The 25805-nt window shown below is 37.5% G+C and overlaps 1 protein-coding gene across 8 annotated transcripts in view; it reads left to right on the plus strand.

The window, feature by feature from the left end:
- The window catches only part of MLLT10 (MLLT10 histone lysine methyltransferase DOT1L cofactor), a 234905-nt gene that overhangs the window by 196081 nt on the left and 13019 nt on the right, over window positions 1-25805 (plus strand). For 6 of the 8 annotated variants that reach the window (XM_048837931.2, XM_075125910.1, XM_048837934.2 and 3 more), the window contains 3 exons: window positions 14652-14769; window positions 16063-16156; window positions 25273-25427. In XM_048837931.2, the coding sequence (XP_048693888.1) occupies window positions 14652-14769; window positions 16063-16156; window positions 25273-25427 (367 nt within the window). The remainder of the gene's footprint in view (window positions 1-14651; window positions 14770-16062; window positions 16157-25272; window positions 25428-25805) is intronic. The other 2 variants (XM_075125912.1, XM_048837930.1) reach the window with 1 other exon arrangement.

Genomic DNA, 25805 nt, shown 5'->3' on the forward strand with positions numbered 1-25805 from the left:
TTTAGAAAAAAATTGTTGGGGAAGAGAGGCTGCCCCCACTTCTCTTTATCTAGTTTTGCATCTGGCAACAATGGATGAACACGTTAGCTGGGATTTTCATCACTGAGCTTCAGAGGTAACAGCCTAGTAAGGGGGACTGACCTCTCTTGTAAGGTTTGTCTTGACTGGGATCACAGGTACTTTTAACACCTTTACTGTCAAGGGCCACCATCTTGCCTGAGGGCAGTTTGAATTTACTTACATTGGGAATAATGAAAAGGCATGAACATTTTGAAAGTTTGTGTCTTTGATTTAAGGGAAACTGGCAGTTTCATTCCAATTGAGAACAGTAGATGTCAGCCATTTTGAATGAGGGCAGTTCTTCATAGATTGGTCTGTAGCACATTACTCATCAGTCTTGCTGAAGAAGAATATTTTCAGTTATGAAAAATAATAGTAAAAATGATTAAAGGGAAAAAACCTATTAATCTTAAAATAAAAAAAAATAATTTAAAGTGTAGCCATGCATCAGATTTCAGTGAGTGTTAACTCTATGGGAAGTTTGAGGAGTCTGTCCTATTTCTTTAGCAAGGTCACTTGGGACAAAAAAAAGTCTGACACAGGATACTAAATTTCTTAAGTCAACCATTTTCTAATTAATTTTAACTCATAAACTAACAAATTTACTTAAACTATCAGAAGATTAATTCTTTACTCAGAGTAAATGCTATAATTTTGGGGAGCTATGCTGTATTGTTTGTGTATAACAAAATGGTTGAATCCCTGTTTTAAATGCAAAACTGAACTCTACCTTAATTATGGAAAACAAAAGCCATGATTCAATAATGTTTAGAATGCCTTTATCCTTAAAATTCTATATAGGCTTAATCAGTCATTGCTGAAATGTAACCAACTCTTAGAAGGAAATAATAGCCGTTCTGTACCTGCAGCACTGCACTGTAATTTTTTAGTAAAGTGTCCAAACATAATTACTAAGAGTTGTTATATATTTTTATTTGAGTAACCTTTCTTTGAGTATTTGGCAGTATTAGGAGATTAACTGGCAGATACAATCCTCAAAGAAGATGGGTCTGAGGAGATCTAGTTAAGTAAGAGTGCAGGATTGCTCTTTCAAATTGGACCTCCACTTTAAATATCTGAACGCTAAGTAGCAGCTTTACATGTCTTTTTAATACAAGCATGTGATATGGCCATGAAAAAAGCTAATTCGGTCTTGGGATGCATCAGGAGAGGTATTTTCAGTAGGGATAAGGAGGTTTTAGTACCGTTATACAAGGCACTGGTGAGACCTCACCTGGAATACTGTGTGCAGTTCTGGTCTCCCATGTTTAAGAAGGATGAATTCAAACTGGAACAGGTACAGAGAAGGGCTACTAGGATGATCCGAGGAATGGAAAACTTGTCTTATGAAAGGAGACTCAAGGAGCTTGGCTTGTTTAGCCTAACTAAAAGAAGGTTGAGGGGAGATATGATTGCTCTCTATAAATATATCAGAGGGGTAAATACCGGAGAGGGAGAGAAATTATTTAAGCTCAGTACCAATGTGGACACAAGAACAAATGGATATAAACTGGCCACCAGAAAGTTTAGACTTGAAATTAGACGAAGGTTTCTAACCGTCAGAAGAGTGAAGTTTTGGAATAGCCTTCCAAGGGAAGCATGGGGGGCAAAAGATCTATGTGGCTTTAAGATTAAACTCGATAAGTTTATGGAGGAGATGGTATGATGGGATAACATGGTTTTGGTAATTAAATATTCATGGTAAATAGGCCCAGTGGCCTGTGATGGGATATTAGATGGGGTGGGATCTGAGTTACCCAGGAAAGAATTTTCTGTAGTATCTGGCTGGTGAATCTTGTCCATATGCTCAGGGTTTAGCTGATCGCCATATTTGGGGTCGTGAAGGAATTTTCCTCCAGGGCAGATTGGAAGAGGCCCTGGAGGTTTTTCACTTTCCTCTGTAGCATGGGGCCCGGGTCACTTGCTGGAGGATTCTCTGCTCCTTGAAGTCTTTAAACCACGATTTGAGGACTTCAATAGCTCAGACATAGGTGAGAGGTTTTTTGCAGGAGTGGTGGGTGAAATTCTGTGGCCTGCGTTGTGCAGGAGGTCAGACTAGATGATCATAATGGTCCCTTCTGACCTAAATATCTATGAATCTATTTGTAAGACAGAATATTTTTATACAAAAAAGCTTATATCGTATAAGACCTTCAGAATCAAAACTGTCAAGTCCAAGTTGAAACTATTAGTTTAATCACAGGCTTGGTCCTATTTGATTTTCCTGAAGAACCTTGGTAATAAAGCAGTGGGAGCCGAAGACATACAAGGACTATTTTTGTCGATCCAGAAGTACAGTAGAACCGCAGAGTTATGAAGATCTCGGGAATGTTTGTAACTCTGAACAAAACATTATGGTGGTTCATCCAAAAGTTAACAACTGAACATTGACTTAATACATCTTTGAAATTTTATTATGCAGAAGAAAAATGCTGCTTTCCCTTTATTTGTTTAGTAGTTTATGTTTAACACAGTACTGTACTGTATTTGTTTTTTGTTTAGTTTGGTCTCTGCTGCTGTCTGTTTGCCTACTTCCAGTTCCAAATGAGGGGTGTGGCTGACTGGTCAGTTAGTAACTCTGGTGTTCGTAATTCTGAGGTTCTATTGTAAGGTATCTGTGAAAGTGCCAGCATGTCTGCCTCCTCCAGAACAGTACTGAAGGCACTGTGTGTTTTCTCATTTGGGAAAGAGGTCTGTGTTTGAGATCCCCCTTCCACCCCAAATCTGGAAGTAATCACGAAATGCTTGAGACACCTCTCATGATGAGTGTTGTCTTCAGCTCGGAGTTCCCATTAATATAGTGCCCTTGCCAGGCAGATGAAGGGGCGAAGGAGTCGCTGAATGCATGATACTCCATTACCAAAGCGGTGTACAGATTTTTGACACAGTGGTGAAGAGTGAGTTCTTCGTTGTCATTTGGTATAATATTACAGAGGGCAAAATGCACTGAAGGAGCATTAAGGTTGCAAAGCCAAGCATTCAGAAGTTAGAAAATGCTAAAATTAAGGTTGCTCAGACAACCTTAATTTGGCCCCTTTCTGCATATATATTATGATACAGTCTTTACATAATCACAGACTATTTTTTCCACAGGGCCCTTGTCTCATTTAATGTACAGGATGGACGGTGCTTACTGAATGAGCAGCTATGCAATATTTAATCTTAATTTCATCATTCAATGTGTGGCCCCATGCATTATTTATTGCATCATTTATTTCCTGCTCAGAGTACAAAATTAATTTCCTTGGGGGGGTTTCTGTGGTGCTCATCTGAACATATGAGTTCTTCACATAAATTAATAAATTTATCTTCACCACAACCCTGAGAGGAATGATAGTGGCATTATTCCCATTTTATAGATGGGGAAATAAGGCACAAAGACGTTAATGTCAAAAGTATCCACTAATTTTGGGTGTCCAGTTTGAAATGCCTATGGCCTGATTTTTCAGAGAACATAGCATTGTATAGCACTTTATTTGTTCAGAGCACAGGTCTCATTGACTTGAGCTGGAGTTCTAGGTACCTCAAATTGGGCACCCAGAAAATGAGGAACATGCACTTAGTGGTCACCTGTGAAAAGCTTGGTTTAAATGATTTGCCTAGCATCACATAGGAACTCTAGTGCAGAGGCAGGGTTGAAATGAGACAACAGTCTTGTTCATACCACAACTCTGAATAATCCCCAGAGCAGGTCCATTCTGCACATTGAGTGAGGTGGGGGTCTGGTGGATGGATAAGTAAGGTCTTTGGAGGTTTCCAGAAATCTTGTATTATAATTATATGATGATTTAAATGGGTTCCCCATTTTGAACCCAAGACATCATTCACAACCACAAACGATGGCTGAAGATGAGGATTAGACACTCTTTGGATCATCCACTATAATAGAGAACTTCTGTGGCACAGTAACCAAGATCTAAAATATCATCCTAATAGTTCATCTCCAAATCCAGAGCCTGAAATAGGCACATACTATATGAATGATTAGTCTCATTTCTCATACATGGAAACTGCCTTTGGAAGCAACGATTCTCTTGGACTTTTTTCTTCTGTTGGGAGAAGCTAATCAGACACATAGGAATCTTATCTCCCCAACCCTTTGTAATTTGCTTTTCTCAAATGTACAGTAGCTCTCACAAAGATTTCTTTCCAAGTAAGTCTGTCCTTGTAGCATCCTACTCCTGCGGAACATATGTGGAAACTCTTCCTCGTTGGTCGTTTCCATGGTTACAAACCTGTTTGATATTTTAGAGCTACAGCATAAAGATAGTGGCCATCTCAATCAATGAAGACCTCCCTGAGTGAGCTTGAATACTCTGGTTCATTTCTACATCTATAAATGCCCAAAAGCACAGGTGAAATGTCCCTCAACCTGGATTTGATCATTTTTACTAACATCCTGATATGTCCTTATTTGATCCAAAGTCCTGGAGACCAGGGAGAGTTTCTATATCCATTCTGCAACCTAAACTCATAGCTCCCATGTTTTGGATCAATTTAGTAGTTTTCTTATTGAAAATTATTAGAGTTAATAAGTTCTAGATTTAAACTACAGAGAAGTGGGAGATGTACTCAAGGTGAGGAACATCATGACCTCAAGCCATATCAAATTTTTCTTTTTGTTTAGAGCAAGGTCCTTTCGTTCTCAATACATTTTATGGGTTTTTTACTTAAATTATAATGTCTGTTGCCTTTAATTTTTAGATCCAAAATAAAACATTAAGATTTGCTAATGTTAAAACTAAACTGACTACTTCCTTCATCTGTGTAGGTTTTTCTCAGGATGATTTATATTACTTTCAGTATGAATAATAATTAAAAATAGAGTAATAATACATCTGGAAATCGTGATATGATAGGTCTAACCAGCACAGTTCCTGCAAAGGGAAATCATGTTTCACTAATCTGTTAGAATGCTTTGAATGTATCAGAGTAGTGAATAAAGGAAAACCAGTTAACGTAATTTAGACTTTCAAAATAGCTTTGACAGGGTACCTCATAAGAGGCTCCTAGTCATGGGGTAAGAAGCAAAGTATTGACATTGATCAAAACTAGCTAAGAGCCAGAAATCCCTCTGTTCTTCCTGTCTCATAACACAAGAATAAAGGAAAATCCATTCAATTAAGATAGCAAACCCAAAACTGTTTAAAAAATACTTTTTCACACAACATATAATTAGACCTTGGAACTCATTTCCAGAGGAAATTGTTGACATCAGGAATTTAGCATGATTCAAAAATGGGTATGGATAATAATATCCAGTGTTGTCATAATTAATGCTAACAAATTTTACAGGTCAGATTACACATTATATATCAGGGTTGAAGCCAAACTCTAACTATTAGAAATGAGGAGGTTCCTTGGACCTTCCTCTGGAACATATGGTGCTGACCATTGTCAGAAACAGGATACTGGACTAGATTGATTAATCCAATATGGCAATTCTCGCTTTTCTATTTTCCTAACAATATTTCCAATTATGGTGGTGTCAGCAAATGCTATTACTCTACAGGAAGAGCCATCATTTAGGTCAACATGTAGAAATACAAAGTACAGTTAAAATACCCAAACAGCCTTAACTCGACCCTGCAGAAATACCATGAGCAAAATATTTTTAAAAAAATAAATCCTTTTAATCTAATCTGGGAGTATGGATGCTATTATGCTGTAATGTAATCATAATTGTATGGTTCTTGTATAGCGTTGTAGCAGGGCAGAGTTAAGGTTTGGGTGCCTTAACTGTGCATGTCCATGTCTGAACTTGTTTGGATTTCTTCTAAATTTAACCTTTCTTCTTTATTTCCTGTGTTTTTAGTGTTTGTTTTTGGTGTAATTATAAAATCTCTGTCACATTTTTACCCTTAAATTACTGCTATGTACTCAACCTTAACTCCAGTTTGACATAGTCTTTATCTGGGAAATTAAATTGTTAATATTCAGGCTGATCTGAATGTCTAGTGGCAGCTCAAAACACTACCATATGTGGGAATCAGATGTCAGGTCCTGAACTCTGTCCTCAGTTCCTAGGCCTTCAGGGTATGAGAGCATTTATGGTAAAGGGGGAATGCCTTGTATCATTCTATAGTGGAGGTAATGTTGACTGATTTAGAAGGCATTTCACATCATCCCTTTACAATAAGAGAGGAGGGATTTCTGCATTATGAGGAAATGAAAGTGCAAGATAGTGACTTCCCTCCCAAACTCAACAAAATACATTTTTATCTGATCGAATTATATTTAAACTTCAGGAGATTTGACATGAGTCAGTGTTATTAAGAAACTGTCATGTTAATACGATTTTCAGTATGAATTTATTTGTTCATTATTTCAAACCTGTTTTGATTAATTGTTGATTACTTCCAGGCAAAATTAGGTAAAAGACTTTTTCTTCTCATTCATTATGATTGAGGATTTTGGGTATGGGTGTGGGGAAGAGTAGGGTGGAAGAGGAATTTACAGCCAGAGGGAAAATTCCTTGTAACATGTGACTCAACTAGAAGAACAAAGGAATCATAGTTGCAAGTAATCCAGTATTTAGTCTAATTAAAATCTTTACCGTTTATATTTTCTTCTTGTTTCAGTAAGATGGACTACACATATTTATATGAACATGGAATTAGACTGATAGGCACTTGCATGATTTTGCACACTACTGCATGCTGAGACAACTGCATCTGTGTTTCAGTCTAGTCGTAAATGCTTTCTGCCTTCAAACTGAAGCTTATTTAGCTTGGCTTATCTGGTGCTGCTGTAGCAACCATCAGTCTCCAGGCAACTGAGGCACATTGACCTCTTGGTTGAACTGAATGTAGCACTACTTCAATTTAGCTGCTTGAGACAATAGTGATGGTGCTGAATGTGAAAAATGTGAAATTTTCTAGTCTATATTCAGTGAAAGAAAACAAAAATATTAGGTGAAATTGAATGTTTAGGTATGACTTTCAAAATATTATACATCATTTTGTATAGTGAATCCTTTGTTTCAGGCTGCAAAGTTCATTTCTGATGTAAAGTGATTACAGGCCACATATTAAAATGTAGTTTATTTTGAAAGCATCCTTCAGAGAGCAGTAATTCTTTGGACTTGGTTATTGTGGATGTTTCTTTCATCATTTGAATAACAACAAAGAGTACTGGGCTTTATTTAGGAATTTAAAATACCAATGTTTATTGAAAAAACAGCTCACTCATTGCTACTAATATTATGGAATAACTGTGAATAAGGCTTTTTTTAATTACAGATTATTTGTAGCATTATTAGTGTATCTTGGATCAAGTTGGTTTAAGAAAATAAGACTACTGCAAAATATAATTTTGATAGTGATTTTATTGCTAAATCAAATCCTGCTGTCTGGTGCCAGCCAGGATAAAGAATTAATTTGGGATTCCAATATATAGATTCTTGGTATTAAGGAAGACTGATTTTCTTTTAAGTTTGATATTACCACAAATCTATAAAGCAGATACTGGTTAACTACCATGAGGTAGTGAAGTGGAAGGAATAGGGAACAAACTGAGGTAAAAGGGAATCCAGATTATTACTCTGAATTAAATCTCAACTTCATTTAGGTTGTGAAGGAGATGGAGAATCCCCAGAATATTATACCTGTATGCCCTCATAATTTTGAAAAATTGTGTAAATTCTACTTTAAAAGAGTTTGTACCCTAATATAATATTTCAATATTAAATATTGTTGTTGTTAATTTGCCCATTTGTAAAACAATTAGAGTTGAATTAATGAATAATTTACAGAATATCCAGTTTAGTAAACATAGAAGAGATCAGTTAAACCAGTAATACAGTGGAGATTATAGATGTTTCACATTACTAGAAGACAGACCTTCTACCCTTGTGGTTTTTAATCATTTGATATGCCCTTGTTGTACAGTGGGCAGAGGTATAAATTAGTTTATGTAGGTGTGCCATTAATTTTTCATTTTGCCTTTCAAATCCCACTGTGTTTCTCAGTTGTATTCATTCTTGCCTCTCTTAGAGAGTATTTGAGTGCTTTTGTTTGAAAGATAGGGGCTTTCTTTCATTTAATTGAAAGATTTATGCCTAAATTTAATCAAAACAATTGATTTCTCTTAAAACCAGCATTTGGTTATCTGTTTTTATAGATAGAGTCTTCATCATGGTTATAGTTACTTAAATTACTTGCCTTTTCTGTGTTGCTCTAAAAATCAATATAGTAGTTTAATTTTTTAAAATAATAATATGGAAGGAATATTCATAGTTTGCATAAAGTTAAAACATGATCTATATTTTAATTTACACATCAATGGAAATGTCCTTCTTGGTTGAGAAGTTGTCTTTTTCACTTCTGAAGTTAGTATGAGACTTCTTTTGTGTTTCTTCTATTTTCATTTGTCTAGCATGTTCTAATAGAATTATCTAGTCAAATGGTTTTAGTTCAAATAATTAAATAGTGAAAAAGCTTGCTTGTTGAAATTTTCCTGCGGATAGGTCAGCCCAGTTAATAAAATGGTAGCTTTGCCATTGATGGAAAACTTTCCAGGCTTTGAAGCACCTGAGTAAGGGCCAGGATATTTCTTTCAGAGAGGGAATAACTGAAGGCTACAGGTTTCGGAGTAGCAGCCGTGTTAGTCTGTATTCACAAAAAGAAAAGGAGTACTTGTAGCACCTTAGAGACTAACCAATTTATTTGAGCATAAGCTTTCGTGAGCTACAGCTCACTTCATCGGATGCAAAGCTACAGTAGGTGTTTGATTTGTTCCTTTCTGCTGACATAGAAGTGATTGGATAAAGTGGGATTTGCTGCAGGAAGTTCATGCTGTTCCCACCTTCAGTCACCAGTAGTGCTGTAGGCTCTTGCACTGAAGAAGCAATAAGATGCATTGTTCTAAGGTTTATTTTGAAAACCATGTGAAAATTCAAAGAAGACAAATCAAAGTGTTGGCCTTAGGTTTTCAGCAGAATCACAAGTTTCAGTCCAAAAGCAGTTTAGTAGACTTTCTATTATATGTCCTACATCACTGCATGCATCTGGAATGTTGATATGGTGACGTTAGGAAATAAATGTTGAAGCATTTAACTGCATTGAACCTTTTTTTAATTTTGGTTTTCAAATCCCAGCTGTGTTTCTGGCTATCAGAAAAACACTAGAACTGAGCATTTTTTCTACAGAAAGTTTAGTTGTAGATTGTGCCTTTAAAATATGTCCCTCACTTGTGGTGAGGAGTTTCAGAAGTGATGTATTGCAGCAAGTATCTCATAAGGAATTTTGTCTGACTCAGCCAAAATTTATTCTGGGTTTTCCTGGGAGTGCATGCTGCTACAGCAGCAATTTAACCACCCTTTAAATGGTATGGTGTGGAGCATGTGAGGAGCCAGCAGAACTGGAAGTGGGGAAGGCCACTAATAACATGGAGCAGAGAGTTCATTGCCTAGTGAAATTATAGCTGGTCCCTGTACACTGTCAGAGAGCCAATCGTAATTTGATGCCGAATTTATTGTTGAAATTTGTAAAACAACAGGGATAACGGTCATATACATTGTTTTATCATACCTTTTTAAAAAAAGGAAAAGAGCAGATAGTCCCAAAAGCAAATTTCAACTGGTATCAGCCTACATCTACACGTTTCAAGATTCCAGTAAACTGTTGCCTATATTATTCCTTTCTTTTCCAGTGTTAAATCTAGATTACAGTACTTGAAATGGAAATATTCTTTTTCTACCAGAAATTTTGCAATGTCTTCCAAATAAAAGGCAAAACTTATATGCACTTTATTTTTAATTACTGTGTGTTTTAAAAATCCTACAACATGGTTTTGTGTAGTGTTTTTTTCCTTTAGAAAGTTTGCTGAAACATGATTAGTATTGTCTGGTCAGCATGATTTGCTATAATTCATATAAAACAGGACATCATGACATGGTTATGAGTATTTTCTGTCACAAGACTTACATTAAAAATGTGAAAAAATAACAAATTATACCATACTATTGTAGCCTTAAATATACTATTTTGCTGTTCATATTTGAGGCACACAGGCAACTTAAGTAAGAATAAATCATTTTTATTTTAAAGAAAAATTCCATCCCTCATTTAATGACAAATATCTCCAGACTGCAATAGGCAATGAAATTATCTTCCATTTGCTTTAAAGAATCACCAAAATATTGTGGTATGAAACTATTAGCAATGATTATATTTTTAATCAAAAGGGAAGAAGTGTATTGATTAGATATAAAGTGATTAAGAAGCAGTCTTGGAATTGGTTGTTCAGCCCATTCTTGTTGTCCTATCATGAATGAAGGAGAGTTCAGTAATGGTTTAACTACAATTAAATCCCTCCCCCTTCTTTATGGAAACTCAACTGTAGGCATTTCAGCATTAGCCTAAACAATGGTTTTGAATATGTTAAGCCCCTAACAATTAGGGAGCAGTTTGGGGCATTGAATAATGTCGAATGATGCAATTGAACCTGACAGCTTCAATAGTCAGCCTACTCATGGGACCTGAAAGTTGTTCACACTTGGTTTCATCTCTCATCACACGCTGAGTATTAAAACCTTACTGGTGTGGAGCTCAGACAGAAATGGGGCCTGTTATCAGAAAATATTTCATGGCATAAAACTTGAAAGAAACAGGGGAATGTGCACACTCATGGGTTCTCAGCTTATCAAGACCTTTCTGATAGAAATTTTATATAGCTAACTATTGAGCTCCTCCTATTCCCTTTGATTTTCTTTCATTGGCTCCATGTAACTTTTTTTAGGCAAGAAACTGTTTCTTCCTGAAAAATTAAATTAATGTCCAGTCCTACAATCTAATACTTAGTTAATTTTAGAAACTTTATTGTTCGTAAATTCTGTTCATTTTTATGTAAAGTAATACTTTTGTACATTACTCCAAAGAAACATCAGTGTTGCTGACATCTTAAAAATATTTCACAGGGTATTTGTGTAATTTACTCAATTTAGTTGATGTGTACAAATAATTTTCAAACTTAATTAAAAATATATGTGACTTTCCTTTTTACTGTAGGAGAAATACATTAGAGGCCAATTAGAATGGTCATTTCTTCTTATTATAATCAACCATTCCTTGAATTATAGTGTATTATCTATGTTCATCTTGTGTTGCTTTGCTCCTTTATTGAATTTTCCATAAATAAAATCAAAATACAATATATCTCTAATTAGGCTTAAATCTGTCTGTTGAAATCATTTTGAGTAAGATTTGTTTTCTGGGCATTAAAAATAAAGATTTAGTTAAATATAAATATTTTTTATTTGAATTTTGTACAAGTACATGTGTTGCAAGTTGGCTGTTAAAGAGAATCAGCTGAAATAAAGAATGCTACAGCTTTAAAAGTGATGCATTTTAGAGGTTGTTTCAATCCTGTGACCTTAATGTGTATTGACAGGATGATTGCGCATTTTTAATAAATGCTGGCTATAGCCTGTTTCAACTGAGTGAAACGTGAAGCTCCTATTTCACCTTTAAATAATGCAGTTCTCTAATACCTTCTTTACTTTCCTGTCAGATGAAGTCATATACATAGTAATACTTTTCAAATCCATATTCCTGACATTTTCCTTCCTCATAAAAAGAATATAGTTCTAAGTTTTACTGCCAGCTATTTGAGCAGTTCTATTAAAGTGAGTTTTTCCTGAGGAGTTGCATAAGATGTGTGATGTCACTAGGAATTCTCAAAAAGAAAAGGAGGACTTGGGGCACCTTTAGAGACAAACAAATTTATCTGAGCATAAGCTTTCGTGAGCTGTAGCTCACGAAAGCTTATGCTCAGATAAATTTGTTTGTCTCTAAAGGTGCCCCAAGTCCTCCTTTTCTTTTTGAGAATACAGACTAACACGGCTGCTATTCTGAAACTAGGAATTCTGTAGTTCTAGCTTACGTCACAGGAAGTCTTAAAATGTTTTTAGTTAAAGTGTAAGCAAAGATTTAAATGTAGGTAGCGAACCACCACTTGTGAAAAACCTCAGACTCTTAAATATTGTTCAAATCATGCCAAGCTTTTCGATCTGGTATGTCAACCCACACAGCAAACATTTAATTTCTTTGATGTGTGTTGTTTTGCGCTTTGATAGCTTCTCAGCAGAGACTTGCTGTTCCTTTCAAGATATGTAGATCATTCTAACCAATTTCATCCAGCTCTGCTTATGAATTTTTTTGTTAATTTCAGTCTACTAAACATGTTTTGTTTTTGCCGATTATGGAAATTGTGCCACAATTATACATTTATTTGTGATCTTAAACATACTACTTTACTTTAGTTTTATTAACCTTGCTGTGAATTAAATAGAATGAGAATAATGGGGGCGGGAATCCAATCTCTGCAGCAGAAGTGAGTAGTGTACCTTTTGGACTTGATTTTTTTAAAAATCTCATTCTCCTGAAATGCTAGCACTTTGAACTTCCAAAAATTAAAAACTAATAAAACATAATTCACATCTGTTAAAGGGTAGAAATACACTAATGTAATTTACAGCTGCCTCAATTAAACTTAAATTTGGAATATACAGTGTTTTACCTTGTTGGTCTTGTCTTTTTTAAATATAGGAGCAGATAATGCCTTTGGTTAATTTTCTGTTTATTAACGTTTTCTTCAGAGAAAGTGTTTACCAGAAATTTGTAATTCCTATTATTTGCATGAGAGGAAAAACAAAAAGTTACTAACAAATAATGCTAGTCGATTTGGAGTCATGCTATAGGTGTTTATTGAGGAAAACAGCTGGAATGGTTCAGTGCTGCCTGCCTCCATCAGTAAGTGTCACTGAACTTAGTGGAAATTAATGTACTACATTTCAGGGACATGTTCACATAACCAGGTAAGTGAAAAGACTTGAGAGTATTTTAAACAGCTTTTAACTTTTGCAGATTTATTCTAATGGAAATATTCTACAAACCTTGAAATAAGGGCCAGATTCTCCATACTTGGTGAACCTGTGAGCGTTTGTGATTTATGTTCTTATAAAAATCTATTAAAATGACAATTGTCTTACAGAATTTCTTGTTCCAACATTTTATATTTGTTTATTCTAACATTATACTCAACAATAGAAAAACTTGAATACAAGTACTGGCCAAGATTTCTCACCAGTATATAGTAAATACAACATCATTGAAAACAGTTGTGTGAATTTGTAAAAGTCCATTCATCAAGTTTAATATGTTGGCTAAAAGCCAAACCTTAATGGCAGTGTATGATCCTTTCCAGAGACATAGTTTACACTGTGTAATATTTTTCTTGTAATAACCAGTACGTGTCTCTTGTGTGCAGTTATACATGTCAAAATGTCCTGCAACTTGGCTTCCCTGCTGTTCACCTTCTTTTTTACATCTCAAAAAAATAAGCATTTCATTTCTTCTGAAAAGCTTATTTGCATGTTCTTATTCAGGTTCATGCTAAGATTATTGTTTATGTAATCTCACAGGTTGTGCATCTGTTTTTCTGTAAACACAAGAGCATAGACCTAAAATCTATTTTTTATTCTTAAAAAGGTGTGTTCTTTCAGGCTAATGGAAATATCTTCTATTAGCACCAGCAGCATTGTTTTTGTGTGCGATAGCATGCTTCCAAAATTCAGTATTAAGGCAGATCTGTTCTTCGAAAGGGAGAAAGTATAAACAGCCAAGGGAGGAAGGTATTTTTATTGCATTGGATTATGCAAGTTTTTGGCCAGCCTCCTTAGCTTCATCTGTTTAAGGGTTCATTTTCGCTTGTTTGGCACAAGTCCCAGCAAAGACCTTCAGAATTGTGGTTAGCAACATGAATGAATACAAACTTTTGACGAGCTCTTCAGTAAGTAGAGCTGGCCAGCTGCCAAAAATACAGTTCCTTATATGGGGTCAGGGCAAAACTGTGATTCGTTGAGCCCCGTATTGTATAGAAAACATACTTGTAATGGCTGTTTGCTTTCTTTAAAATAAAAACAAAACAAAACAAAAAAACACCAGGCTTCCTAGCCTATCAAAATAGGAAGTAACAAAATAGTGTGCAGGTTTTACTAATGACAGAGTAGAGCAAAGGAAATATGGCTCTGTGTAGTTAAACTATAGAGCTGGAAGGTGGACCTTTTGACCTCCACAGCCGTCTTGTGATGTAAGGAACCCAAGCATTTGTGAGACATCTGTTGTCTACCTGCCCTTATTTTGTAAATGGTTTAATAAGATTAAATAATTAGTAGGATAACTGCATGGTCACCATGCCACTAAGTCCTGGCATTGGCTGAATACTTAAGAATTGTAAGCAAGTCTACACATCCTACTTGTTGTATGCCAATCATTTAAAAGTTGCAAATCAAACATTTCTAACAATTCATACAATAACATTATTAATTTTTATAGAAGCTTTTTGCTTAATGTATATACCAGAGAAAATAGCAATTTACACTTTAGTACATTCAGAAAGTATTGCAATTATATTTCCTTATTCCCAAATCTTGATTGAAAATCATTAATTACTTTTTAAATATTCATTAACTTTTAAGTATTTTACATACTAGTAATTAATTTTAATTCATGAGGAAGTGTCCTTAAAATAAATTAAGAATTTTTCTTCCAGACTTTTTTAAAATTGTAGTTTTAATTGTTGTCTTACAGGCAAACACCCTACCTGGAACTTCCCTCAGTTTGCCTCCATCCCACATGTATGGTAATAGGCTGAACCCTAATTCAGCAATGGCAGCACTTATAGCTCAGTCTGAAAACAGTCAAGCAGGTAAGCTTGCTAGAACTGTTCAAAGCATCTGCTTTCCTGATTTTAACTATTTAAAATATGACCGCTAATTTTATTTGTGAACTCTTGGTTGGGAATTTGGCTCCTAAATGACTGTATATGGTTCTTTCATGTTGGAAGTAAATTCTTTGTTGTACTGCAAAATAGCTATGCATTTTTTACTGTCTGAAATGTAAATGTTTAAGCAGAGCCATCAGCAGGCAGGAATGCAACAATGTCTCCTGTGACTTTTGTGTGATTGATGTGGTCAGTTCTCTTAGTTCTTTGCAAAGAAAGTAACAGCACTGGGTTTTGTCTTGAATAGTTTAAACCTTTATTTGCATAATTCATGAAATTGCATTGCACACAACTTTGTGTGGCAGAAAGATCCTGTTAGAGAACTTCTACAGTGTTTAATAATCCTGTGAATATTTACCAATTGACATTTTGTAACATCGCAGAAGAGACCAGTTTTAATGAGCTGCTGGATTTGCTTTGTTTCATTCCATCCTTAAGGATTTGTTGACATGTCATAGTAGTCATGCCTGTTTGGGGGAAGGGAATGAGTTTAGCAGTTTACCAAGAATGGATCAGTCATGTCTTTGCCCTCTAAGAGGTCAGAGGTCATTTGACTCAGAAAAGGGGGAGGGAAGCCTTGAAGGGGGCAGATAGGGTTATTTTACTGAGAGGCCATAGGGAAAATAACCTTTTTGAGTCCTTCCAAGCAAAACATTTCTTTATATTTATTTAATGAGGGTTTTTGTTTGTTTGTTTTAATACATTTTAGCAAAAGTCTTTTCTGTGCTCTTGCTTATAAACAGTAGCAATTTATAAAGTAAGCACTTCAATAAAATGTTCAGTAAATCTTTAAACCAATATGTAATTGTTAGACAATGGTAGGTTTTAGGCATTATATATTTTATGAGTTGTCTTGGGATGAAAAGTGTTTAAAAAAAAGAAAGCATCAGGATTTGCTGTGATAAGCATACAGATTAGCTGTCCACAGCTGTGATTCATTACTTTCACCGTAGAAATTAAAAGTGGCTGAGGGGAGGGCACTGCAAATGCAAACCATGCTTCTGTGCTGTAAAACAGAAAGGAATGAAAGAACTGAACATAATCCATGGCCTGGTACACCCACAGAAATGTGTAAGGACAACGCCTTACATGCTACAGTTCAGCAATCTTCAACTATCTACACATTAGTAGTAACTGCAGGTAGTGGTTAAGGTTTAATATATTTTAAAAATACAGCAGCTTTAAAACTCTTATCTAATAAGAGTAACTTTTTATCAGCTGTGAAATATTACATTACAGAGCAAGATCTTGGAGATAATACTCACAGCCTTGTTGGCAGGGGAGGTTCACCCAGAGGAAGTCTCTCACCACGGTAAGCGTTATTTACGTTAGAGAGTACAGGCAAAGGAAACATTTTAAGATTTGGAAACTTATTTATCTTTTATCGATAGTGCATATGTTTGTTAAGATTCTAAAGAATTATGCAGACAATGTACATGTACAGGAAGTTAGAAAAATGATGCCAAATTTACGCTGATATTAACTAAAACTCATGTGATTAGTTTTGCAAGATAAATGATCTCTTTACCTAAGGTTACTGAGATAATGGAAATCTCTTTAAAGGGACCTGCTTATAATTTTCTGTCCACATGTGGTATTAGTTCCACTCTATACCTATTTTTGTTACTATAATGCTTTTTTTTAAAATGTCCAAAAATACCCATCTAGCAGCAGATTACAGTACTGGAGGTAAAACTTAGGCAACATTACTATATCCGAATTTTGTATTTTCTTGCTCTAGAGACAGTGCACTTGATCTCCACTATTGAAATTTGACAATAGAATCTTCTGTATAGAATTCTTTCACTATAACATATTAGTAATTGTTGCCATTGATTTTTAAATTATAATTTTAAGGAAAAACATTCAAATAGTCTGGGGTTTTTTAAGTGAAATAGGAGTGCTATTTGTGATAATGGTTACTTTTAAAGAATGATTATTTTGCATATGTGGCCTATTTGAAGTAGGGTATTTTAAGGATGCTGTTGTATGCCTTGCTTGGGCATTGGCATCAGGATTGCTCGATAGGTGTGATAGCTCTGGGCCTGCCTGAGCCTCAGGTACCTCTGCTTAAGCCTGATGTATCATCTCTGAGCCCAGAGTGTATGATAAGTCAACAGGGGTAATCACCTGCAGGTCTTGTGATAGTCCTCACACCACTCAAGCGGGTTCAGCCTATCCCAAGAGGACCCAAGAGGTGATCCCTGGGCACATACATAGGCTCCTAAGGGAAGCAGTCTTTCCAGTCTTCTCTACAACACTACTCTGGCCAGGAACACTTCAATTGCCAATAATTTCAACAGGCTGCCCTTGCTCTTGCTCCTGCTTAGCCGTACCTGTTTCCATGCTAGCCTGCCTCGTCTCCAGCCTGCCTCTGCTCCTGCCTCAGCTGGACATCCAGTAACTCTGACAATAGGCCTCCAAAGAATTTCAGTTACTGTTTTATAGTATTGTAACACTGTATTTCATTACAGTCTGAGATTGTTGTAGAAGTCCATAATTAACAAAGCTATATTAGGTTATAATTTGATGTATATGTTATATATTGGTGGACATGGGGACACTAGAGCTGTTCAAGGAAAAGATCACTAGAATTTTTAAACATGGGCAAAACAATGTATTTTTCTCTAGCCTCGTTCTTGTAAATGGCTGAATCATTTTGGCTGAAATTTTATTAAAAAAAAAATCAGCCTGAGGCAGACACCCTGAAATCAAAGTTTGGCAAAGTTATAAGCGCTTGAAAACTGGGTCTTACAATAGGAAGCGTCAGGCAGCATTAATGATGGACAGTGCCACCAGCCCTATCTACAATATAAAAAAAGACCATACTGTGACCTGTGGGGCCTAGAATAGCCCAGACTGAAATGCCAAAATCAGGGCAGGTTGCAAAAAGGAGAGCAGATTTTCCCAAAACTGGAGGTTAACACTGAAGTTAGATTCACCAGCCAGTCACAAACTGTGCTCCTGATCCCCCATACTGGTTATCAAGAAGCTGAAAAAAGAAATCACACAGCCCCCCCTATTTCATGCCAGTTTTCTGGCTCCCAATTAGCATGTAGGTCCAGTAAAACGAGAAGTTATTTAAAAACTCTGCTCACTATACAAAATGTTCTTCTGATCCCAAAAGGGCCAGCCACATTATCAGATCAATACTAGTTTGGGTCTTACCTAAAATACCACGCTGCCAGCTTGGTATCTAAAACCAAAGGTTTATTAGAAAAAAGAAAAGAAAAGAGTTGGTAAATGGTCAGAGCAATGAGTTACTAACTTCAGAGTCCATACGTCAGGTTCTTAGCAGCATTGGTGAGTTTGCTGGCTTGTAGAGGCCTTCTGGAACATCCCCAAAGCTTGGATGGGTCTGTCAGTCCTTTGTTCAGTGCTTCAGTTTGTAGAGAAGTTGCTCCAGAGGTAAGAAGCAGGATTGAAGACAAAATGCAGGTGGCTTTTTATGTCTGTTGCCATGTGACATGTATTTTGTTTGTCCCAAACACAAACTTACAGTACATGGGAGTCCCCTGTCCACCCAGCATGTCCCCTACATGTCCTGCTGATTCATAGGTGAAGTCCCTGGCTTCTCTCAATGGGTTCATTGTATAGCTGATTGCCTTTGATAAGCCATCAAGCAGGTTGGATAGTGCTGATGCCAATCTGTCTGGGGGTATTACCCAGACACATAGCACAAGTTTGAAATACAAACATATCACATATATTTATAAAGTACAAAGATGATACATACATATAAACATGATTATCATATTTAGCCAATCATAATTTTTCCACTGATACGTTACATGGCATATCATGTAAGATTCTTTGTAATACTGGTATCAATATTATAAATGTAAATTATAAATATAATATAAATTCCAGACAGTGTCACACATACCTTGCACCTTTGACTGCCTAATATAACCTCTGCCCACTAATCCATCTCTGCATCTCTCTTGTAATGTTCAAATCTGAGCAACTTCATACATTTGCCATTAAAAAAAGAAAAGACACAGAAATGTTTGCTTCATTCTTTGAAATATGGAGATTCTCTTCGCCCCCTCCACCCCCCCCAAAAAAAAATAAAATAATCTTATATGTAGGACAGACAATAGTTAGGCCTGAAAGTCTTGGAACATCAGAATTTAAAGTTGTAGGATTTTTATATATTAGACAAGCTATTTTAAGACACTTTTACAGGGTTGTTTTGGGTTGGTTTTTTTACATTTATTAGTTTTATTTTTTTTCTTTCTGAACCCTGTACAGTTGGGCTTATTGTAACTAGACCACCTACTTACAGGAGGTGGGGTACAAAAATAGACTTAAAACTCAAAAATATTCTTTATTTTTTTTATATTTATATATATATATATATATATATATGGTTTACTAAAGTGGAGTGGTTTGAAGATTTTATTGGCACTCATTTGGTATGACCTACATAACTCACTTGTGAATTGTGCAGCCATTCCAGCTGATGCTAATAATAGTTTTATACTGCTCTACAATAATTGTATTAGATATCTAATCTCACACACACATATACACCCATACTTCATGTATAATATAAATGTTGGCGTGTATAGTGTGTGTGTATATAAATGATTTCAGTTTTGAATGGGAAGCGCTACTTTTGCCAAGCATGCCTCAAATATTATTTAACTAATATACCCCAAAACATTCAAAATAACATACAGTGTATCGTACCTGTTTTTAAATATGTATGTACATCCCTATATAAATGCAAATCAATATGTTAATACAATAGTGAGGCCAAGAATTTACACAGTTACATGCTGACTCTGCAATACGTAGGAGGTAAATATTGAAGGAAACATGGTACAAAAATGTATGCCTGAAATGAGGCAAGGGCTTCTGTTTCATTGACTGCATATATAACACACTATACAGAGCATTCTAATTCTGTCTAGCAAATAGTTGAACATGGTGGAATTTCTTGGGTTTTTAAATTTTAATTAGGAAATTCTACACAAAAGTCACTTCACAAGAATGTTGAGGTTGAAAGTGAAGCACTCGGATATCAGGAAATGAGAGTAACTTGTCTGCCCAACTGTAACTCTCCCCTCTTGTACATATGCATTACAATATAATCCTTTATTATGGGATCAAATACTAATGTATTGTAAGTGACTTGTTCCCTTGTAGTGAATTAAAACAAGGGGGCACTGGAAAAGATCACTTCATAGCTAAGGCAGTGGACTGGAATACAGACTATTTAGATTCTGTTCTTGACTTTGCTACAGACTTCCTGTGTAACCTTTGGGCAAGTTGTTTAATCTTTTTGCTTTAGTTCTACAACTGTAAAATACAGAGAGTATACTTCCTGACCTCGCAGGGGTGTTGTGAGGATTAAGTAATCCTCATAAGACAATCTGTTGTTATAATGTTGACTGCGTTAGAAAAGCCTATACAGAAAGAATAGAAGTTTCTAATTATAATGCAGATTTGAATGAAGTGTAAATCAGTTCAAAATGATTCTGCAAGAGTTCTCTTCCTTATTCATCACTTCAACCACATGAAGACAAGTAGTTTGTGGTGACATTTAAGTCCATTCTTCACCTATCTTTGCCCTGCATATCATTTATATGCTGTTGAATCGTCAATCTCTGCCTCTGCTTTGCTAGTGATGCCAATCTTTATCCATTTGTCAAATTTTTCAGTAAGCTCCTTTGCGCTTTCTCTCATATCATCCTTTATGTGTAGGAGGAATAACCCATAAAAATCTGCAAAGTTACTGTATTTTCTTTCTCTAAATCAAAATCACCTGTGCTGTAATACCTACTAAAGCATTTGATAGTTGTTAGGCATCTACTGTGCTGTGACCACTGCTTTATTACATTAATTATAATTAAGGCTACAATTTAGTCACGGGTATTTGTAGTTAGTCATGGACAGGTCACAGGCAGTAAACAAAAATTCACAGTCCATGACCTGTCTATGACTTGTACTATAAATACCCCTGACTAAATCTTTGCTGGGGGGCCAGCAGCACCACCTGCCAGGGGCTGACAAGGCCCAGGTCTTGACACCCAGCCACTGAGGCATGCCCCGGCACCAGGGAAGCACATGACCCCACTTGCTAAGCATGGAGGCATCCAGAACTAAGTACTAAGAACTACTAAAATGACTAAACTAATTCCTGTCAAGCTGTAATACTATTTACACTAAGAACTGCAGAAAAATCACTAGGAGAAGGAATGCCTGAGCAAAGTGGTCCCAACGGATACCACTGATGGAAAAAAAATTCTGGCAACTGTACTCCGGGTGTGCACACCCCTACGGTGGCATGGACATGTGCAAGCACCTGAAGTAGTAATATTACTTTATAAAAAAATCCTAAAAACATTAGCTTTGCACTCAACAGTCAAAAAATAACAAAGTTAAAGTTTCAGAGAGATAGCTGTGTTACTCTGTATCCACAAAAACGTGCCACCAGAATCTTCGGAGTCTTTAAGGTGCCAGGTTAAAGTTGCCTATCCAACCTTAACTCTGCCACCTTTGTGCATATGCATTCATATACTGTCTTAATACATAATCATATCCTAATCTTGCCACTGGACCCATTTCATTCAGAATGAATTTCACCACTCTGAAGACAGCCAGTACAAGGTCTATGGACCCCTTAATCCCTTTTTGAGGCTTCACCCACAGTCTACAAGGTGGACCGTACTCAATGAACAGAACAGCTGCTCAGTAGTTCTTCTTATCCCCATTTTTCCCTACGTGGCCCTCTGTCTCATTCAGAGCCAGATCCAAAGCCAACTGAAGTTAACGGGCATCTTTCCGTTGCCTCCAATGGGTTCTGGATCAGGCGCTCAGGTATTACTTATTTGTGGTGTGACAGCAACTCTCAATCAAGGACCACAGTCCCGCTATTATAGACTCTGTACAAATATATAACAACAAATTTGTCACTGAAAAAGAGCGTAGACCAAAAGACAACAGGTAGATATAGACAGACAGGGAGAGAACAAGGAAACAGTGAGTCAATTATGATTATGTTGGTCACGGAGGTCGGGGAAGTCATGGATTACGTGATTTTCTGTGACCTCTGTGATTTCTGCAGTGGTTCTACAGCCTGCTGGACTGGTCGCTACTGGAGCGGCCCATGAGGCGAGCCACACCGGCCACTGCTCAGGCAGCACTGGGTAGCTGATCCTGGGGATTACCTGAGCAGTGACCAGTGTGGCTGGCCCCGGAGACCACATGAGCAGTGGTCGCGGGAGCGGCCATAGCAGCAGCAGCAGGTGGGCAGCCCATGGCGTTGATCCAAGGGCGGCTGGAGCAGTATATGAATGCATATGCACAAAGGTGGCAGAGTTAAGGTTGGATAGGCAACTTTAACCTGGCACCTTAAAGACTCCGAAGATTCTGGTGGCACGTTTTTGTGGATACAGAGTAACACAGCTACCCCTCTGAAACTTTAACTTTGTTATTTTTTGACTTTTGAGTGCAAAGCTAATGTTTTTAGGATTTTTTTATAAAGTAATATTACTACTTCAGGTGCTTGCACATGTCCATGCCACCGTAGGGGTGTGCGCACCCGGAGTACAGTTGCCAGAATTTTTTTCCATCAGTGGTATCCGTTGGGACCACTTTGCTCAGGCATTCCTTCTCCTAGAGATTTTTCTGCAGTTCTTAGTGTAAATAGTATTACAGCTTGATAGGAATTAGTTTAGTCATTTTAGTAGTTTTTAGTACTTAGTTCTGGATGCCTCCATGCTTAGCTAGTGGGATCATGTTCTTCCCTGGTGTCGGGGCATGCCTCAGTGGCTGGGTGTCAAGCCCTGGGCCTCCAGTGGTAAGTCTGTGCCTTTGAGTGACCTGCACTCAAGCTGTCTTAAGTGCCTTGGGAAATCCCATAAGAAATACTGCTGCCAAATTTGTAGGGACCTCAAATCCTGAAACAAAAAGGACTAAGTGGCAAGACTAAAGGTCCTCTACATGGAGGCAACCTTAAGACCTGCCTTGGAGCCGCACTTGGACTCGGCACCGAGCACCTCAGCCTTGGTGTGGCGCGCTCCTCCCACAGCTCAGGATTTGTGGCACCGATGATCTTCCTCAGTGCCTAAGAAGCAGCATCATTAAGCATCAAGAGAAGAGCCAGTCCCTGGTGCATATCAGCAGGGTCAAGAAAGTACTACAGGCTCCAGCAGACTGACCATTACTTTTCACAGCCACCCAGACAGGATCAGCAGAGGAGGAAGAGCAGAGGATTTAGGCGCAGACCCCATCCTCCTTGGCTGGTCCTGTGCCGTCTGGCCTCAGACACTCAGGATCTTTGAAGCGCTCGTTTTGACGAGACACTCATACGTCGGCATTGCCGTCCCCTCTACATTGGATCATAGAATCATAGAATATTAGGGTTGGAAGGGACCTTGGGAGGTCATCTAGTCCAACCTCCTGCTCAAAGCAGGACCAATCCCCAATTTTTGCTCCAGATCCTTAAATGGCCCTCTCAAAGATCGAACTTGCAACCCTGGGTTTAGCAGGCCAATGGTAAAACCACTGAGCTATCCCTCCCCCCAATCCAGTTACCCCTTTGTTCTCCAGCTGCCACTTCCACTCCCTGGACTCGGATTACTTCAGATTGCTACGTTCTCAGCACAATAGAACTGGATTGCACCATCCAATTGTTGTCTACCCCACTTTCCCACCCCACCCTCCCCATCCCTCTTCAGGGACCCTTCTCACAAGCGAATGTTGGAACAAGAAGTCCAATCCTTCCTTCAGGTAGGAGCCATGGAAGAGGTTCTGTTTCACCTAATAGATTAGAGATCCCATCCCTCCCTGGGACCTGAGCCTTCTCCTGTCAAAGGTTACAGAGCCCCCATTTGAGCTGCTAACAACATGCTCAATGTTACGCCTTTCTAGTGGCCAGAAGATTCTCAGAGATCTGGGCACTCACATCAGAGCCCCCATATATGGTCTTCTTCAAGGACAAAGTCCAGTTACAACCACATCCATCATTCCTCTCAAAGTTCCTAAGCAATCAAGCAATCTTTCTGCCGTTATTCTATCCTAAACCGCATGTGAATAGGGAGGAACAGCGCCTTCACTCTTTGGATGTCAGGCAGGCTTTCTACATACAAAAGATCAGACCATCCACAGATCATAGAATCATAGAATATCAGGGTTGGAAGGGACCCCAGAAGGTCATCTAGTCCAACCCCCTGCTCAAAGCAGGACCAATTCCCAGTTAAATCATCTGCTCAACTGTTCATAATGATAGCATAAAGAATGAAGGGTCTCCCCATCTCTCCACAGAGAATCTCATCCTGGATTACTTCTTGCATCCAGGCATTTTATGAACTCATGGGCATCTTGCTCCTAGCTAATCTGATGGCTCACTCCACAAGGTCTCAAGCCTCCTCCGCCGCTTTGCTAGCGTAAGTCCTGATTCAGGACATCTGCAAGGCAGCACCTGGTCATCAGGCCACCATTTGCAATGTACTATGCCATTACCCAGCAGGCTAGAGACAATGCCAGCTTTGGCCGAGCAGTCTTGCGGTCAGCCTGCCCTTGAACTCTGAACCCCTCTCCTGTACAACTGCTTGTGAGTCACCTACCTTGAAATGGACATGTGCAAGCACCCAAAGAAGAAAAAATGGTTACTAATTTTTCCATAACGGTTGTACTTCGAGATGTGTTGCACATGTCCATTCCAAAACCCACGCTCTGTCCCCACTTATCAGAGGCAGTTGGTAAGAAGAAGCTGAAAGGGAGCGGGGTCGACGGGGCCATTTATACTGGCACTATGAGCTTGTGGCACCAGAGGACTCTGGAGCTGACCTGACAGATGCCACTAGGGAGAAAAAATTCTGGCATCTGTGCTCGAGGCATGCATACACCTACATTGGAATGGACATGTGCAACATTTCTCGAAGAAAAACAATTATGGAAATGTTAGTAACCGTTTTTTCTACTCAGTCACTCTCTATTCAAAAATTTCTCTTTATGGGGCTTTTTGGCACAACTCACATCAAAATTACATGTGACCTATGTACTATGGGAGAATATAATAATAGTAATGATTTTAATCAGGTTTCATATTTTGTATTTCACCATTGTCTAGATGTTTAGATATTTGATTTATAATTTATTACTATACTGAGCACCTATTTCCTGCTCTAGCAATATGTGCTCTGAAATCAATAATAGCTGTCTGTTAGACATAAACTGCTAGTGCAGCTAAACTAACGTATCTGTTTTCTGTGCACAAATTCCCAAACTGCTGTTTTCCGTTAAAACCTGGGTGATGAGAGCTCAGAGTTCCTAGTGGCTTTGAGAAGCTTAGTGTTGGAAGCTCTGGATTATGTAGGTGCTAGGGGCTAGCACAAGGTAAGAAACTTTATGGGCCCTTTGCTAAATACATTTCCCTCCTTCCTTTAAATGTGTAAATTACTATGTTTTCAACAGATCTCCTGTAAGCAGCTTACAGATTCGCTATGATCAGTCAGTGAACAGCAGTGTGGAAAATTTGCCCCCGGTAGCTGCCAGCATTGAACAGCTTTTGGAGAGGCAGTGGAGTGAAGGCCAGCAATTTTTGCTAGAACAGGGCACCCCTAGTGACAGTAAGTATTCACGTTTTCTGTTGTTACTGGCTTTTTTTGTTTGTTGGGCAGTGTTATAAATAATTATCACCCAGTGAATGCCTAAGTCTTTTTAAACAACCTGTTCACCATTTTATGCTGCATAGTTTATAACTTCTGTTTTGTACTGATTATTTTTAAGGCTTGGTTCCTCAATTGTGCTTTATTTTGTGTGATGCTGATATTCTGAAATGTTTCTTTAGAACTTTATTTCTGGTATTTTTAGTACAAACTACCTGTTTTTCACAAGTGTTGTGCAGGTGTTCTACAGTGCTTTTATATTTTGTTTATGCTCTCTTATTCGATTCTTGTACTGGGTTATTTATTTTTCAAGAGTTGTGTTTACCAAATGAAATAACT

This window comes from Caretta caretta, chromosome 2 (assembly GCF_965140235.1).
Source record: "Caretta caretta isolate rCarCar2 chromosome 2, rCarCar1.hap1, whole genome shotgun sequence".
NCBI lineage: Eukaryota > Metazoa > Chordata > Testudines > Cheloniidae > Caretta > Caretta caretta.